This window comes from Myotis myotis, unplaced genomic scaffold (genome assembly GCF_014108235.1).
Source record: "Myotis myotis isolate mMyoMyo1 unplaced genomic scaffold, mMyoMyo1.p scaffold_m19_p_3, whole genome shotgun sequence".
Classification (NCBI taxonomy): domain Eukaryota; kingdom Metazoa; phylum Chordata; class Mammalia; order Chiroptera; family Vespertilionidae; genus Myotis; species Myotis myotis.
This window is the reverse complement of record NW_023416335.1, coordinates 192161332-192179961: the sequence shown is the minus strand read 5'-3', so window position 1 is coordinate 192179961 and position 18630 is coordinate 192161332. Positions and strand designations below refer to the sequence as shown.

General features: G+C 42.9%; 1 protein-coding gene across 1 annotated transcript in view; it reads left to right on the top strand.

Moving 5' to 3' along the window:
- The window catches only part of LOC118652087 (antigen WC1.1-like), a 34536-nt gene that overhangs the window by 13775 nt on the left and 2131 nt on the right, over positions 1–18630 (top strand). The window contains exons 3-13 of the mRNA XM_036301958.1: positions 3497–3805; positions 3900–4217; positions 10064–10153; positions 10232–10546; positions 11829–12143; positions 14001–14042; positions 14135–14449; positions 14706–14738; positions 15326–15463; positions 16298–16393; positions 17914–18057. Coding sequence (XP_036157851.1) covers positions 3497–3805; positions 3900–4217; positions 10064–10153; positions 10232–10546; positions 11829–12143; positions 14001–14042; positions 14135–14449; positions 14706–14738; positions 15326–15463; positions 16298–16393; positions 17914–18057 — 2115 coding nt within the window. The remainder of the gene's footprint in view (positions 1–3496; positions 3806–3899; positions 4218–10063; positions 10154–10231; positions 10547–11828; positions 12144–14000; positions 14043–14134; positions 14450–14705; positions 14739–15325; positions 15464–16297; positions 16394–17913; positions 18058–18630) is intronic.

Genomic DNA, 18630 nt, shown 5'->3' with positions numbered 1-18630 from the left:
CTAAGAACTCACTCTCACCCAAGTTTACCAACAAGTTGGTCTTCATTTCAAGAGAGATGGCCAGGACCAACTCTTCCCTCTGCTATGACTCTCTGAGCTTTCTTTTTTTAAATTTTTATTTATTTTTGTTTTTTTATTTCTTTATTGATTAAGGTATTACATATGCGTCCTTATTCCCCCATTATCCCACCAACCCCCCACTCATGCCCTCACCCGCCCTGTTGTCTGTATCCATTGGTTATGCTTATATGCATGCTTACAAGTCCTTTGGTTGATCTCTCCCCCTTACCCCCACCCTCCCCTACCTTCCCTTTGAGGTTTGACGGTCTGATCGGTGCTTTTCTGTCTCTGGATCTGTTTTTTCTCTCTGAGCTTTCTTAACATCCGGACTTATCTTTTCCATTTAGATCACCAAAGATATTCTGGGATTTTTTTTTTTTTTTGCCATAAAAAATTATCAGAAAAATAAAATGTGAAACCATAAAAGTGAATTTGTTATATTGTCTATTATTTCTAACCTTCAGCCATCACAGTCTGCCTATAGGTTGACATGGATTCATGGATACAATCCTCATGATTTTCCGTATCCTCAGTCATTTGAGGATTGGCTCCCGAGAAAGAAGCTAATCAGAATTCGAACCCCACAACTCTCAGGATGGCTTTCTAACCTTTTGTAACTGATAGGTCTCTACCCTTTCATAGCCCTTGTCCCTCTAGGTTGGTTCTTCACTGAAGTTTGAATGCTTATGTATTGTGTAGTTTCCTTGGGCACTGTAGATCCTAGTGCCCAAATGAAGACTTCACTTCTCTAATCAATCCTGAAATATATGTTCAAGGTATTCAGCCATTACAAATTATTTATCTTCAGAAACACACACATGGAGGTCCCATTCTGACACTGACTGTTCAGTATTATCCGCATTTCTCATTCCTTGGAAAAAGAAATTTTTTTTCATTTTAATGTTTTATTTAATCGAGTATATCCAAAACATTCTGATTTTACATGTAATCAATATAAAAGTTATTAATAAGACATTTTACTTTTTTTTTTCTTGGAAATCCGATGTATGTTTTTTTAAAAAAATTAAATCTTTATTGTTCAGATTATTACAGTTGTTCCTTTTTTTCCCCATAGCTCTCCTCCACCCAGTTCCCACCCAACCCTCTGCCCTTACCCCTGCCACTGTCCTCATCCATAGGTGTAAGATTTTTGTCCAGTCTCTTCTTGCACCCCCACACCCCTTTCCCCCAAAAAATTGTCAGTCCACTCCCTTTCTATGCCCCTGGTTCTATTATATTCACCAGTTTACTCTGTTCATCAGATTTTTTATTCACTTGGTTTTTAGATTCACTTGTTGATAGATATGTATTTGCTGTTCATAATTTTTATCTTTACCTTTTTCTTCTTCCTCTTCTTAAAGAATAACTGTCAGCATTTCATATAATACTGGTTTGGTGGTGATGAACTCCTTTAGCTTTTCCTTATCTGTGAAGCTCTTTATCTGACCTTCAATTCTGAATGATAGCTTTGCTGGATAAAGTAATCTTGGTTGTAGGTTCTTGGCATTCATCACTTTGAATATTTCTTGCCACTCCCTTCTGGCCTGCAAAGTTTCTGTTGAGAAATCAGCTGACAGTCGTATGGGTACTCCCTTATAGGTAACTGACTGTTTTTCTCTTTGTGCTTTTAAGATTCTCTCTTTGTCTTTTGCCCTTAGCATTTTAATTATGATGTGTCTTGGTGTGGTCCTCTTTGGATTCCTTTTGTTTGGGGTTCTCTGCGCTTCCTGGACTTGTAAGTCTATTTCTTTCACCAGGTAGGGGAAGTTTTCTGTCATTATTTCTTCAAAGAGGTTTTCAATATCTTGCTCTCTCTCTTCTTCTGGGCACCCCTATAATTCTGATGTTGGTACGCTTGAAGCTGTCCCAGAGGCTCCTTACATATCTTCGTATTTTTGGATTCTTTTTTCATTTTGCTTTTCCGGTTGGGTGTTTTTTGCTTCTTCGTATTTCAAATCTTTGACTTGATTCTTGCGATCCTCTGGTCTGCTGTTGGGAGTCTGTATAATGTTCTTTATTTCAGTCAGTGTATGCTTAATTTCTAGTTGGTATTTTTTCATGTCCTCCAGGGTCTCATTAAATTTATTGGCGGTTTCTAGAAAATTCTTGAAAAACCTTGTAACCTGTGGTTTTGAACTCTATATCCAGTAGTTTGCTTTCCTCCATTTCTGTCATTTATGACCTGTTTCCTTGTCTCCATATTTTTTATGCTTCCCTGCGTTGGTAGAGTGGCTTTGTGTGCTAGGTGTCCTATAGGGCCCAGTGGCTCAGCCTTCGCAATTACCTGAGGTGGACACTCTTGGTGCACCCCTTTGTGGGCTTTGTGCACAGTTTTGTTGTAGTTAAGCCTTGATTGTTGTAGGTATCACTGGGACGAATTGACCTCCAGGCCAATTGTCTGTGAGAATCAGCTGTGGTTATGATGGGAGAACTTCTGTGCTGGAGACACCCTTCTGGGGCAAGACTTGCTTCAGTGGGGCTTTGGTGTTCACTGAGTTTGCCCCCTGAGTGTGTCCCTTATGGATCTGAGGAGTTGTAATCTGGATGGTCCCACTCTGACCACTGGGTACACTGGCTCTTGGATCTAAGGAGGTGCTAATTTAGCCTCTGCGTAAGGCTACCCAGCAGGAGCTACGAAGAGATATGCAGATTCCCCTTCCTTTTTGTGGGGTTTGGAGGTGCCCTAATGAGGCCCAGCTGTGAAGCAATGCAAGCTGCTGTGGGGCCTTGGGCCTTCTCTTAGAAGTTCTGGGTCTGTCTGGCCCAGCTGCAGTTTGTTAGGTAATTTTCAGATTGCAAAGGGCCAGGGCATTCATATGCAAAAGCCTCTGCTGCAGTTTGGGTGGGGCAGGGTCTCAGGGAATCAACAGGGTGGAGCAAACAGCTATGGCTGACCCTCAGCCCTGCCCTAAGGGGCCCCGCGTCTCAGTGTCCCGGTAATGGCTGCAAGCACCTCTGAGAGAATGCTGCCCGCGAGTTCCAAGTTCTGCCCACTGCCAGACAGTCCAGTTTCTCCCCGTATGAGTCTGGGTCCCCAGAGACTCACCCGGAACTGTAGTTCAGAGCAGTCGGGGGCTTGTGACTCCCTCCCAATTCAAAAAGACAGCCACGTCCTCAGTTGCCAGCCCTTGCCGCATGCGCCTCCATTCCTCTGCATTTCTGCACCTCCTCTGAGTCTCAGGGTGCTTTTCTCTTTTCTTCTAGTTGTAGAATTTCCACTCAGCCAGCCTTCCTATAGTTCTGGATGATGTCCGTTTTGTCTTTTAGTTATATTTTTGAATTTGTTGTGGGAGGCAGCAATTTCTGGTGTTTATCTATGCCGCCATCTTGGTTTCTCAGGAAAAAAAAAATTTTAACACCATGGTTTATCAGATGTCATTTCTAATTGTCAACATGTGATTGTGAACACTCACTGGGTCTATTTGTTCTCTCTTAGGATTTGTGCGTCTGGTTGGAAGGGATGGATCCTGCTCAGGGAGAGTAGAAGTGCATTCTGGAAGAAACTGGGATTCAGTATCTGGTGGGAACTTCACATTCTCCACTGCCCAGGTTATCTGTGCAGAGCTGGGGTGTGGCAAAGCTGTGTCTATCCTGATGGATGTGCCTTTTAGGGAGTCAGATGGACAGGTCTGGGATGAAGAGTTCTGGTGTGAGGGGCAGGAACCTGAGCTTAGGATCTGCCCCAGAGTGCCCTGTCCTGGAGGTACTTGCCAGCACAGAGGGGCTGTTAAAGTTGTCTGTTCAGGTGAGTTGCAGAGCAGGATTTTAACCTCCCTTCATAATCTGTTGGGGTGATAAAAAACATAATACTTTGTTAAAATCCTATCTTCTCCTACCAGCATACACAGAAGTGCGGCTCATGAAAAATGGCACCTCTCAGTGTGAGGGACAAGTGGAAATGAATATTTCTGGAAAATGGAGAATACTCTGTGCCTCCCACTGGAATATGGCCAATGCCAATGTTGTCTGTCGTCAGCTTGGCTGTGGAGTTGCCATCTCAACCCCCAAAGGAGCATACTTTGTGAAAGGAGGTGATCAAATCTGGAAAGCCCACTTTCACTGCTCAGGGGCTGAGTCCTTCTTATGGAATTGCCCAATGACTGCCTTGGGCATTTCTGACTGTACCCATGGAAGCACGGCCTCTGTGATCTGCTCAGGTAAGAGAAAGGGAAGGGCTAACTGGTACTAAGGATGTTTCTTGAGTGAACTGTGCCTAAGAGCAGAAAGTGTGGAAAAACTGCCTTAAAAATAAGGTATTTTATGGTGAAATATTGTTCTTTTCATTGTTTATTCATTTTTCAGGTCAGCACAAGAAGTGTTAAGAAAAATAATATTTTAAAAATAAGCAATATTATTTAAGTATAATCATAGAGAATGATGTGTAAGCAATTAAGTGTATATACCTTGGTCATGTAGCCCAACCCAGATTAACAAAGAGAACATTAATAGCACCTAGGAAGTCATCTTCCTGTCCTACTAATCATTCTGCCCTCCCTTCTCTCCAAAGAAGAGGTCCTCAAAGAACTAGAAAAGTGAGAACAAACTACGCCCAAAATTACTAGAAGGAAGTAACAAGGATCAGAGCAGAAATAAGTGAAATAGAGACTAAAAAGACAATTGAAAATGTCAATGAAACTAAGAGCTGTTTTTTTAAAAATTTTCACCCAAGGATATATTTTTAGAGAGAGGAAGGGAGAAGAGAGAGAGAGAGAGAGAGAGAGAGAGAGAGAGAGAGGAAGAGAAGAGGGGGGTAAGAGGCGAACACCAATGGGTTGTCTTCCATATGTACGTGCCCTGACCAGGTATCAAACCCAAAACCTAGATATGTACCCTGTCTGGAAATCGATAGTGCAACCTTTAGGTGTACAGGATGACATACCAACCAACTGAGCCACTTGCCAAGGGCAAGAGTTGGTTTTTTAAACAAGATAAACAAAATAGAAACAAGCATGTCAAACTCAGGGCTAGTGGGCTGCATGTTTGACATGCTTGAGTTAGACTAAGAAAAACGTCTCAAATAAAAAAAATGAAAGAAGATGAGGCTGAGACGACCCCTGTGAGGCTGAGATGGCCCCTGAGAGGTTGAGATGGCCCCTGTAAGGTTGACACGGCCCCTGTGAGGCTGAGACAGCCCCTGAGAGGTTGAAACGGCCCCTGTGAGGCTGAGATGGCCCCTGTGAGGCTGGGACGGCCCCTGAGAGGCTGCGACGGCCCCTGTGAGGCTGTGATGGCCCCTGTGAGGCTGAGACGGACCGGACCCTGTGAGGCTGAGACGGCCCCTGGGAGGCTGCGCCGGCCCCTGGGAAGCCGAGAAAAATACCACATGATCTCACTCATTTATGGATAATAAAGACCATTATAAACTGATGAACAAAAATAGATACAGAGGCAGAGCAGCATTGAACAGACTGTCCAACTACAGTGGGAAGCCTGGGGAGGGGCTGTGGGGGGCGGTAAGAGATCAACTGAAGGACTTGTACGCATGCATATAAGAATAACCAATGGACACAAGACACTGGGGGGTAAGGGCGGCCGGGGGAATGTCAAGGGGAGGAAAAAAGGAGACATATGTAATACTCTTTGTAATACTTTAAGAAATAAAACAAAATTAAATAAAAAAAATAAAAAAATGAAAGAAGAGACATTGCAACGGATACAACAGAAATACAAAAGATCATAGGAGTCCATTATGAACAATAATATGCCAGCAAATTGGATAACATAGAAGGAATGGATAAATTGCTAGAAACACACAACCTACCAACACTGAACCATGAAGAAATAGAAAATCTGAACAGACCAATAACAAGTAGGGAGATTAAATTAATTCTCAAAAATCTTCCAACATAGAAAAGTCCAAGATAAATTGTTTCACCTGTGAATTATACCAGACACTTAAAGAAAAATTAACACCAGTCCTTTTCAGTCCCTTTCAAAAAAATAGACAAGGAGGAAACACTTGCCAATTTATCTTATGAGGTCAACATTACCCTGATAGTAAAGCCAGATAATAACACTAAAGGAAAACTATAGACCCATATCCTGATGAATAAAGATGCAAAAATTCTCAATGAATATTAGCAAATTGAATTCAACAACACATTCAAAAGATCATACACCATAACCATGGGGGGTTTATCCCTGGGACGCAAGGATGGTTCAACATATGCAAATCAATAAAGATGGTGCACCAAATACTGGAATAAAAGATAAAAATCATATGACCATCTCTATGAATGCATAAAAAGCATTTGATAAAATAAAACATATTTTCTTTACAGACCAATAAATTGGGTCTAGAAGGAACACACCACAACAAAATAAAAACCCATACAGCAGAACCTCAGTTCTCGAACTTAATTAGAGAAGTGATTTGTCAGAAAACTGTATCATTTTTTCCTCATTAGAATAATGTAAATTGAATGAATCCATTCTAGACCCCTAAATAATTTCCTGCTTTAACCTTTTTTATATACAGTACATGTCTAATGCAGCATCTTTGCTTGTTCATATAACACTGCCTCTGAAATGGCTGTCACTGGCTAACTGCTTTTTGTTTATCCAAATCAACAACACTTTTTCTGCTAGTACCTCTTCAATTGCCTTTAATTATTGTTTCTTTCACACCCTTAGCAACATTAGCACTCTTGATGGCTTCTTTATGTTTTAGAATTGTGCTAATTATTAATTTTGTCAACAACAAAAACATTCTCTCCTTTGTTTGTTGCCTGAGAAAAGCTTTTGTCACGCTGAGGTATCAGCAAGAAAGGGTTGTCAGGTTGAAAATCAGTTTGGTTCAATAACTGAGACATTTTTTTCTGTGAACAACTTGGTCAAGAACTGAATTGTTTGAGATACCAGACAGCCGAGAAACTAGATTTGTATATTACAAATGCACAGCTATCATTATATTCAAGTGTGAACAGTTGAAAGATTTTCCTATAAGATCAGAAAAACTACAAGGCTGCCTACTCTCACCACTCTTATTCAGCATAGTACTGGAAGTCCTAGCTAGAGCAATCAGCCAAGATAATGAAATAAAAGACATCCAAATTGGAAATAAAGTAAAATTGTCATTATTTTAGATGATATGATTTATACCAGGGGTCCTCAAACTTTTTAAACAGGGAACCAGTTCACTGTCCCTCAGACCGTTGGAGGGCCAGACTATAGTTTAAAAAAAACACTATGAACAAATTCCTATGCACACTGCACATATCTTATTTTGAAGTAAAAAAACAAAACGGGAACAAATACAATATTTGTATTTGCATGTGGCCCGTGAGCTGTAGTTTGAGGACCCCTGATTTATACTAATAGAAGGTTAATATGCTAATTAGACTGAATAGACCAGATGTCTTCTGGACATCCTTCCAGACAAAGCCACAGTGGCTGCGAGGGCTGAGGCACCTGCGAGGGCTGAGGAGGGCCAGCAGCCGCGGTGGCTGGCAGTGGTAGCAGCAGTGGGGTGATGGGGGTGGCACCTTCCCCTGATCGGCCTGGTGGCCTCCTGCATCCTCTGAGGGCTCCTGGACTGTGAGAGGGGGCAGGCCAGGCTGAGGGGACCCCCCGCCTCCAGTGCACAAATTTTCGTGCATCAGGCCTCTAGTCTTATATATTGGAAATCCTAAAGACTCTACAAAAAAAACACCAGAAGTATTCAATAAATTCAGCTCAGCTGTAAGATATACAATCATCATACAGAAATCAGTTGTATTTCTATACACTAAAAACATAACAGCCGAAGTACCCATGAGTAGATGAGTGGATAAAAAAGATGTGGTACATTTACACAATGAAATACTATGCAGCTGTAAAAAAAGAAGGATCTCTTACCCTTTGAGATAGCATGGAGGGACCTGGAGAGTATTATGTTAAGTGAAATAAGTCAGCCAGAGAAAGACAAGTATTACATGGACTCACTCATATGTGACATCTAATGAACAAAATAAAGTGATGAACAAAATAGATCCAGAGACATGGAAACATGGAACAGACTGACAAATCTCAAAGGGAAGGAGGAGGGTGGTAGGAAGAGATTGACCAAAGAACTTATATGCATATATGCATAACCCATGGACATAGACAATAATGGGGTGCAGACTCTCATCTTACACCATACACAAAAATCAACTGAAAATGGGTTAAAGACTTGAATGTAAGACCTAAACAATGGAAGACCTATAATAAAGATAGGGAGTAAAGTCGTTGACATCAGTCTTTGCAATTATTTTTTTTTAGATTTGACATCAAAAGCAATGAAAACAAAAACAAAAATAAACACGTGGGACTACATAAAAGGAAATGCTTCTGTACAGCAAGGAAACCACCACCAATTAAAAAGACAACCTATGGAATGGGAGATGATTTATAAGTTGCCAATCAGCAAAAGAAAAGATACTCAATAAAATTAGTTATTAAGAAAATTTAAGTTAAAGTGTAAAGAGATATGACTTCACAAACTAGTATTGCTAAAGTTAAAGAGACAATTCTAAGTTTTGACAAGGATGTGGATTAACTAGAGATCTCATATATTGCTGGTAGTAATGTAAAAGAAAATGACCTCTTGGAAAATCAGTTGTTTTAAAGGTTAAGATACACTTACTAGGTTATCCAAAAATCCTACTACTTGATATTTACCAAAGAGAAATGAAAACTCACGTCCACACAAAAATCTAGGCAAGCAAGTTTATAGCATTTTTATTCACTAGAGCCAAAAATTATAAAACAAACAAATGTTCATTAACAGAAGAATAGTTAAACTATAGAATATTTATAGAATGGAAGATTTTTTAGCAATAGAAAGAATAAACTACTGGTAAATGCAACTACACAAAACATATTGAAGGAAGCCATACAAAAAAGGAGTGCATATTGTATGATTTTATTAAACTCTAGAAAATATAAAACTAATTTATTGTGATAGAAGCTGTTAGTGTTTGTCTGGGGCTGGGTTTGTGGAGTCTTTTATTGGCTGCAAAAGGCACATGGGAACTTTTTAGGGCCATGCATCTATTTTGTATTTTAATTGTGGTGATGGTTATTACAGATAAGGATGCTGTGAACATGAATGTACATGCTCTTTTGAAGACAAGCATTTTCATTTGTTGTTAGTAAATATTTAGTAACATGGTAAGTGTAAGTGTTCTGGTTCCTATTGCTGCAAAAATAACAATTTTCCCTAAATGTTAGCAGTTTAAAACTCTTTTTTATTTTGCTCATGATTTCCTGAACAAGAAATTAAGGAAGGGCTTAGAGTGGCAGTTCTCTCATGAGGTTTCAGGGGCTGATGTCATCTGAAGACTCAATTGGGCTGAGAATCCAGAATGGCTCAAGAACATGGCTGGCAGCTGGGTCAGCTGGTTAGTGGACCAGAGCACCTGCATATCCTGTATAATAAAAGTGTAGTATGCAAATTGTCCCCTTGACCTGGAGTTGTCTGGGAGTTCAACCAAGGGGTGGGGTCGGCCAGGGGAAGGGAGGGAGGCCCTGGTCGGCAGCCAGCAGCTACTAGGTACCCCACCAGTGCACAAATTTCGTGCACTGGGCCTCTAGTGATAGTATCTGCAGCATGTAATCTCAACATGTAAACTCTCTCTAAAGCAAATTTCCTAAGCTAATTTTGGGGAGGCTGCATGACATTTTTGACCAGGTATTGAAAGACAAGTGGTTACTTTCACTGCATACTATTAATTACATGCAATTCAAGAAGGTCAACCTAGATTCCAGGTGTTGAACATTCAATAGAGTATACATATGTTGTACACCTGAAATTTATACAATGTTATTAACCAATGTTACCCTAATAAACAATGAAAAACAGGAAATTTTGGCATTGTCAGAAGCAGAACTCTCCACAAACAAGGTGAACTCTAATATTATGGTAATATTACTTTTATTTTACAGCTTTCATCTCAGACCCCATCACTGGGTTATTGTTTAGTTTAAATCAGTTTCCTGTTCCTCGACCCCACTAACCCTCTGACCACTGCTGTTTCTGTAGGAAACCAGACCCAGGTGCTGCCCCAGTGTGACTCCATGTCTGCACCAGCAGGCTCTGCAGCCTCAGAGGAGAGCCCTGCCAGCTGCTCAGGTGAGGGCTCCACCAAGACCAGAACACCCTCCTCTTTCCCTGTGTAAATACCCCACTGGCTTGACTCTCTCTCCTCAGACAGGGGACAGCTCCGCCTAGTGGACGGGGGTGGTCCCTGTGCTGGCAGAGTGGAGATCCTTCACCAGGGCTCCTGGGGCACCATCTGTGATGACAGCTGGGACCTGAACGATGCCCAGGTGGTGTGCAGACAGCTGGGCTGTGGAGAGGCCCTCAACGCCACGGTCTCTGCTCACTTCGGGGAAGGATCAGGCCAGATCTGGCTGGATGACGTGAACTGCACAGGAAAGGAGTCCCACCTGTGGAAGTGCCCTTCCCGGGGCTGGGGACAGCACGACTGCTGGCACAAGGAGGACGCGGGAGTCATCTGCTCAGGTCTCACTGCACATTGTCCACAGGTTGGGGGGAGAGGGGAGGGTCTTGAGGATCGGAGTCTGAACCCTGAGAGGTGTTGCTGAAAGGGCCACACCTTACTGGCAGGAATGGAGATTGGTGCTTTCATTTCCTCCTGCACCAGCGGAGGCTCTGGTCCTTCCTTCTCAGCAATATCACTGACAAAGCCATTTCTTTTCTTTTCTTTTTTTAAAAAATATATTTTATTGATTTTTTTACAGAGAGAAAGGGAGAGGGATAGAGCGTTAGAAACATCGATGAGAGAGAAACATCGATCAGCTGCCTTCTGCATACCCACTACTGGGGATGTGCCCATAACCAAGGTACATGCCCTTGACTGGAATCGAACCTGGCCCCTTAAGTCTGCAGGCTGAGCCAAACCAGTTAGGGCCAAAGCCATTTCTTACAGAGTTTCCATTAAAAGTGGGGCTCACTCTTCAGTTGCCTATGGTAGTAAAATCTTGAGATCCTACTGCGATTGTAATGAATTACCATATACTTAGTGGTTTAAAACCACCCCAATTTATTACCTTATAGTTCTGTGCGTTTGAAGTCCGACGGGAGTCTCACTGGGCTGACATCGAGGTGTCAACAGGGCTGCATTCTTTCTGGAGGCTCCAGGGAAGATTTCTTTTCTCTGACTTTTCTAGTTTCTAAAGAAGGTGCACACTCCTTGATTCCTACCTCCCTTTCTTTTTCTTCAAACAATGTTGCCTCCCTCTGACCATTCTTTCCTACTCACATTTCCCTCTGACCTGAAGATGGGAAAGTTTGTTTTTTAGGAGAGTGAGTCTACTGGTAAGGATGTGATTAGACTAGGCTCACCTGGTTAGTCCATGATATCCCAAGTTAATCTCACCATTCAAAGTCCTTATCTTAACAGTAACTATACAGTCCATTTTGCCATGTTAGGAAACATATTCACAGATTCCAGAGGGTAGGATGTAGGAATTTGGGGTCTGTTATTCTGTCTACCACCCACTCTCCACAATTCCTTTCACATACTCTGTCAGAAGGTTTGTCAGCAAGTGGCATTCAGCTTTTCCTCCCTGCGGAAGCCCAGGTTGGTGATCCTCTCTCCACTACATCATTGAAGTAGAGATAGGCAGACACAAATGGACAAAGTCAGGGAAGAGGGACACAGAGTTCTATCTTGCCACTTAGGGGCGTCTCCTCAGCAGTCAGCGACAAGTGTTCACAAGCTCTGGGAGAGAGCGTTGAGTGGAAAGCTCACTGAGCCCTGTTTCCCCTCTTCCACTTTCAGAGTTCCTGGCCCTCAGGATGGTGAGCAAGGACCAGGAGTGTGCTGGGTGGCTGGAAGTTTTCTACAACGGGACCTGGGGCAGTGTCTGCTTCAGCCCCATGGAAGCCACAACCTTGTCCACGATCTGCAGACACCTTGGCTGTGGGGACAGTGGGACCCTGGACTCTTCTGTTGATTTCAGGGAAGGTTCTAGACCCCGGTGGGTAGATGGAATCCGGTGTCGGAAAACTGATACCTCTCTCTGGCAATGTCCTTCTGACCCTTGGAAATACAGTTCATGCCTTCCAAGAGATGAAGCTTATATCACGTGTGCAGGTGAATTACTGTCTGTTTTTATGTGTCCGTGCCATCCCTATAGGATATAGTTAGTGAGACTTTATGTTTTCAAATCTAAGGGATGATTGTAAGATGAATCTACAAAATAAAGTTGGATGAAGATGATTTAATGCATATGTTGTAATCTTGTTTCAAAGGAAAAATAAGATAATCCATGTTCACAGCAATTTAAGTGAAAAATATCAGGAAGATTGGAAAAAAAACTTGTAGGGAGCACAAATAATATTCTGATAAACTTTCTAAGGAATTGCTAAAAAATTAGGAGTGGTTAAAAGGTCTGCATAATACCTTGAAGTAGGTAAGGGACAGAGCAGTGAATCAATCTTGACTGCTTTGTCTCTTAAACTCATGGTATTTTACTCTGAAATGCATCTATACCACTTAGACTACTTTTCAAGTCAGTCTGTTGGTCGATAGTATTTGAGTGCCTGAAGGTACAAATTTATACTATAGGTAAGAGGACAGAGAAGAGAAAAAATATGTAGTCACTGCTCTCATAGAACTTACAATCCAGCACTGAAAACTCTCACGAGGCAGAAATTTCAAGTGTCATGAAGCATGAGAAAGTGGTTGGAAATGTGTAATTTGGGCAAAAGAAGAGATCATATCTAGATGGAGACTTACAGGAAGAGTAAGAATTTCTTTTAAAAATATTTTTATTGATTTCAGAGAGGAAAGGAGAGGGAGATAGAGATAGAAACCTCAACGGTGAGAGAGAATATTGATGGGCTGCCCCCTGCACGCCCCCTACTGGAGATTGAGCTCGCAACCTGAGCATGTGCCCTCGACTGGAATCAAACCCAGGACCCTCCAGTCCGCAGGCCAATGCTCTATCCCCTGAGCCAAACCAGCTAGGGCAAGAGTTTCCTAAAGGAAGAGAGTCAAAAGATCATTTTGGTCAGTGTAAATACTGAGTAGGGATAGGACATGATACATTTGAGGTACCGAGAATATTCCATCCTGGGCAGAGCAGAAAGAGGGCGAAGGAGAGGGATACAGGATTAGCCTGGAATGGTGAGCAGAGCAAAGACCTCTGTGAGGCAGGACCCAATAAAACAATCCTGTTAAGGAGGAATTTGTTTTACTTCTTGGCTGCCACACCATGGAGACCTGCTGGGAGGTTAGTGACCTTAGGTTCCTATATCTCACACTGAAAAATAGATAAGTTTAGAATTTGTTGTATAATTTCCTTTTAAAAAGTAGAAGTGGAACATTGAATACAAATTACTTCTGTGGTTCTTGACTTATTGTTTTTAATATTCACTATTTATTACCACAATTCATGAACATTAATTTGTATTTCTTTTATTATCTTACTGATCAGCAAGAACTTAAGTGAATTATATTTCACTGAATTTTATTCATTGATCCACTCATTCAACAAATGTTGATCAAGCTCCTATACATACTATTTATAGAAGATTATCAATGTATATTCATTAAATGAATGCATATAATGTGCCAGACACTGTCTTAATAGCAGAAACACAGAGGTGAATAAGATATGCAAGGTTCTTCCTCTAGGGGAGCTTTCATTCAGGTGTATGTGGTGTGTGTGTGTGTGTGTGTGTATGTGTGTGTGTGTGTGTGTGTCTGTGTCTGTATTTGTTGTGGTATGTGGAGAGTGATAAACGAGTAAGTAGATAAAGTAATTTTGGCTGGTGATAGAGGCTAGGATCCAGTGACTGTCTCAGTAACTCAGCCTATTAGATTAAAAAAAGGCCTGTGTTTTCACTTGTCGTTGGACTGAACCAAGGACCTTAAATAATCTTGTTGTGGGGCGAGACCAGGTCCAGCTGTTCCTGATCCAGTGCTTTCCCATTGTCTGCTTTGCAGGAAGAAGATCCAAGAGCTGTCCCTCTACTGCCCCCTGCACAGGTACATCAGCCCCTCCCACCTTCCCTGTTGGCTCCCAGAACCTCCTTCCTTCCCACCAGAGGCAGTAACAGGAGGTGGTGCTGCCTTTTCAGACAAAGACAAGGTCCGACTCAGGGATGGAGACACCAAGTGCTCAGGGCGAGTGGAGGTTTGGCACAATGGCTCCTGGGGCACAGTGTGTGATGACTCCTGGAGCCTGGCAGAGGCTGAGGTGGTGTGTCAGCAGCTGGGCTGTGGCTCTGCCCTGGAAGCCCTGCAGGAGGCGACATTTGGTCCAGGACATGGGCCCATCTGGCTGGATGAGGTGCAGTGCAGGGGCAGGGAGTCCTCCCTGTGGGCCTGTGCTATGGAGCCCTGGGGGCAGAGCAACTGCAAGCATGAGGAGGATGCTGGCGTGAGGTGCTCTGGTGAGTGGAGGAGCGTGGGTCCGGCTCTGGTTGAGCTGGGGTAGGGGTGGGACAATGGGCTGGGCTGGAATAAGATGGGGAGTTTGTATTTAGAAAGTATCTAGGTTCTGCAGTCCTAGATCTAGGAGAGGGGTGCTAGGAGGACTCAGTATTGATATCGATAACTGAGGGGTGATTTCAGGGCTCAGGTGGGAAAAGTGGGTTAACTCGTGTTCTGGCCAATTTCTGCACTCCAAACTCCTGTTTGTCTCTCTAGGTGAAAGAACAACATTGCCCACCACTACAGCAGGTACAGGGTCACCATCCATTCATGGGGGAGAATGTTCAAATTCCTGGGACATGTCCTGAGGAATCTCTGACAGAGTTAGCCAACTCAGGAAAGGAAATCCTGAGGAGCAACTGGATGGTAGGGAAGTATCAAGGTGTTTTCATTGGAGAAACGTTCCCCCCTTTTCTGTTCACTGTGCCAGAAGTTTCTCATGCCCTCAAGCCATCGGAGACTGGCTCTTATGTTGAGAATGTAAGGACTTTTTTCACCTGCTCATGAGTATTGCTCCTCAGCAGCTATGCTAGGTTGTTTGATGCTCTGGTCTGGTGGAGCCCAAGAGAAGGGGTTGAAGCTGTGCCCTGGCCTTTAGAAGTTGTTGTAGCCCCGGAGAGCCCTGATGATCCCCAGCATTCCTTTGGACCACAATGGAGGGGGAGTTGAATTTATCTTAGGACATGGCCTGGGGGAGTGCCCACCAGGGTCACAGTCAATCCCATTATGTTGAAAGCTGAGACTTCACTGTTCTGAGCTCTCTGGAAATGCTGGCATAAGTGAGTTTCCCTGCACATATGTCCTTCTTGATATTCTCTTGGCTTTGTTCTTTCTAGGGACCAGATCTGGCCCAAGTCCTTTACCTGGCATCTTCTCCCTGCCTGGGACCCTTTGCCTCATCTTAGGGGCCCTTCTCTTCCTGGTCCTCATCATCCTGGCGATTCAGCTGTACAGAGGGAGAGTGGAGCACAGAGGTCGGTAATATGGAAAACGTATGGAGGCAGGAAATGGGGCCAGGTGTGACAAGGGGAAAATTGGGCAAGGTATCTGTTCTTACCCCATTGGTTTGCAAAATCCATGTGCCCCATGTTAGCCTCTAAGGGCAGAATATACAGAAGTTCTTAAGAACGGGATGTGGCCTGGCTACAGTGGTTCAGTGGTTGACTGTTGATCTATGAACCAGAAGGTCACAGTTTGATTCCCAGTTGGGGCACATGCCCAGGTTGCGGGCTCGATCCCAAGTAGCAGGTGTGCAGGAGGAGGCTGATCAATGATTCTCTTTCATCATTTATGTTTCTATCTCTCTCTCCCTCTCCCTTTCTCACTGAAATAAATAAAAATATATATATTAAAAAAAAGAATGGGGTGTGAGCACTCATAATCGTGGCTTTTTATTATGTGAGACAAGAAAGGGTAAAAGCTGAGCTTTGGATACAGGGTCAGACAAAGGTAGAAGGTGCAGACCTGGTGCATGGGTATAAGACTATATAGGGCAGCGGTTCTCAACCTGTGGGTCGCGACCCCTTTGGAGGTTGAATGACTCCTTCACAGGGGTCGCCTAAGACCATCCTGCATATCAGATATTTACATTATGATTCATAACAGTGACAACATTACAGTTATGAAATAGCAACGAAAATAATTTTATGGTTGGGTCACAATATGCGGAACTGTATTTAAAGGGCCAGAAGGTTGAGAACCACTGCTATAGGGCTCCTGAAAGCTGTGAGAGTTTTTCCATGTGTGAGCATCGGGGATAATGAAGGTGTCTCAGGTGGCAATCTCTGACCTGCTGGTGGTTTTCTCAGCCTTATCCAATTTAGAATATGCTCTTGATGAAGCCATGTATGAGGAAATTGATTATCGGGTATCGCCGAAGAAAGAAGCTCTACTGAGCAGCCCAGGTGAGTGTCCCTGCTTTGCTCTCCTGGGACCTTGACTTTTCAGCCACCTGCTGGTTATGGTCCAGGTCTTCTCCGCTTCTGCAGACCCCACATGTACCCCAGGCTCACAGAGGCAGGATGAGCCTCTCCAGAGCTCCTGTGAGCTCTGACCCTTCCCTTGACTCTATAAGAGCCATGCTAGCCCCAGCATTTCTTCTCAGCCTTACTGTGGAGCCTATGGGTGTGGGAAGGGTTGTTTGCCCCAACCTGCATGGCTAGGGTTCAGGATCTGAAGGAGGGGCCGATGCACAAATGAAAATACTATATAAGAAATATGAATTTAGAAGGCATGGGGGGCCAGGTGGAGACCTCTCTTTTGGAGAGACACACTGAAACCTGGCCTTATCCGCTTTTTATTCAGTTTTAGATACACATCTTGCCCTCAGTAAAGCACGGCAAACAGGTAGCAGACGGACCATCTCTAAGGGCAATAATGATCAGTAAAGATCAGTAAGGTCCAGTAAACATTTACTTTGAGGCTATTAGGTTAGGAAATTTCTTTGAGCCACTACAGTCTCAACAGAACAATGATGCTTGACATTAGCCCTGCTAATCGACCAAGGTCCATCTGCCTTCCGAGTTCCTTGGTGCTCTCTCATGATAGTATCGGTAGTGGATGGCTTCCCGCAGTTGTTTTTTTGGTTTTTGTTTTTGTGATTTTTTCCTCCACAGTAGGGTTTCTGTCAAATGACTCAGTGAAAAAAAAAAGCCATATTACACCAGAGATGGTGAGAAAAGTGACTATAAATATGTTCTAGGTAGTTGAGGTAGATCTGTCTTGGCTGGATAGTGGGGGCAGAAGAATTTCCCTCAGAGATGAGAGCCAAGGGAAATAGTTTTTCTTTGACTAAGATTAGAGGGGTCGCTTCCTCTTCTCTGGTGGCTTTGAAATGCCTCATGTCGGGGCCAGGCTCTCGGTGTCCAGAACCAACCCCATTCAGCCACAGCAGGCACAAATTGTTTTTAAAAAAATAACATCTGGAAAGTATGATCTGATAAAATATTTTAGTAATGCTTTTTGGTATAAGAGTCCTTTGAAAATATGAAGTTTTAATGAAGAAATATTGAAATATTTGGATAACTTTCTGGTTTATTGGCCCATAAAAATGAAATATATGGCCTTAGAAAAGACCTGTTAAATCATGGGGCGAATGGTGCCTCTGATTAGCAACCACCAGAATCTCTGGGTCAGAAAGGATTCTAGGCATTACCTAAATCAGTGACGGTGAACCTTTTGAGCTCGGCGTGTCAGCATTTTGAAAAACCCTAACTTAACTCTGGTGCCGTGTCACATATAGAAATTTTTTGATATTTGCAACCATAGTAAGACAAAGATTTATATTTTTGATATTTATTTTATATATTTAAATGCCATTTAACAAAGAAAAATCACCTCTGACACGCGTGTCATAGGTTCGCCATCACTGACCTAAATCAATCCATTTACTGTGGTTTCACCTGACCCCCTCGTCTGCCCTTAGAGCCCTCAGCTCAGAGGACTGATGCCTTTAGCGAGATTTACGATGATGCTGAAGAGGTACCAGTGCCCCAGGCTCCTTCTGCCTCTCAGATGAACGAGTGGGAAGTGCCCTTAGAGGAGAATGGAGTGAGAATTTTTCAGACAGGTGAGTGGGATTACTTGATCCCTGTCATATTTTGTCTTTGGCCTGGAAAGGATGAATTTGATCTCTTCAATGCCCATTCTTATTGTAGATTCAAAATTTGGATGACCTAATATGTTTGATAGCATCACTTAGACCAGTGGTCAGCAAACTGCGGCTCGTGAGCCACATGTGGCTCTTTGGCCCCTTGAGTGTGGCTCTTCCACAAAATACCACGTGCGGGTACGCATGTACAGTGTGATTGAAACTTCATGGCCCATGCACAGAAGTCGGTATTTTGTGGAAGAGCCACACTCAAGGGGCCAAAGAGCCGCATGTGGCTCTCGAGCCGCCGTTTGCTAACCACTGAAGACCATTTTCATTTCTTTAATGCTTTCAGATTCCTTGGGAGGGAGGAAGCACTCTGTAGTCTTTTTATCTGTGTTTTCATCACTTTATCCTCAATGTGCCTGTATTAAGGCTTGCAGATTGAGCGTATTTAACAAATCCAAAAATGAAACAACTGTTCTTTTAACATTTTTGTGTTGTCTTATACATAAATGGCAGTAAGGGATTTTAAAAAAATATTGCAATATT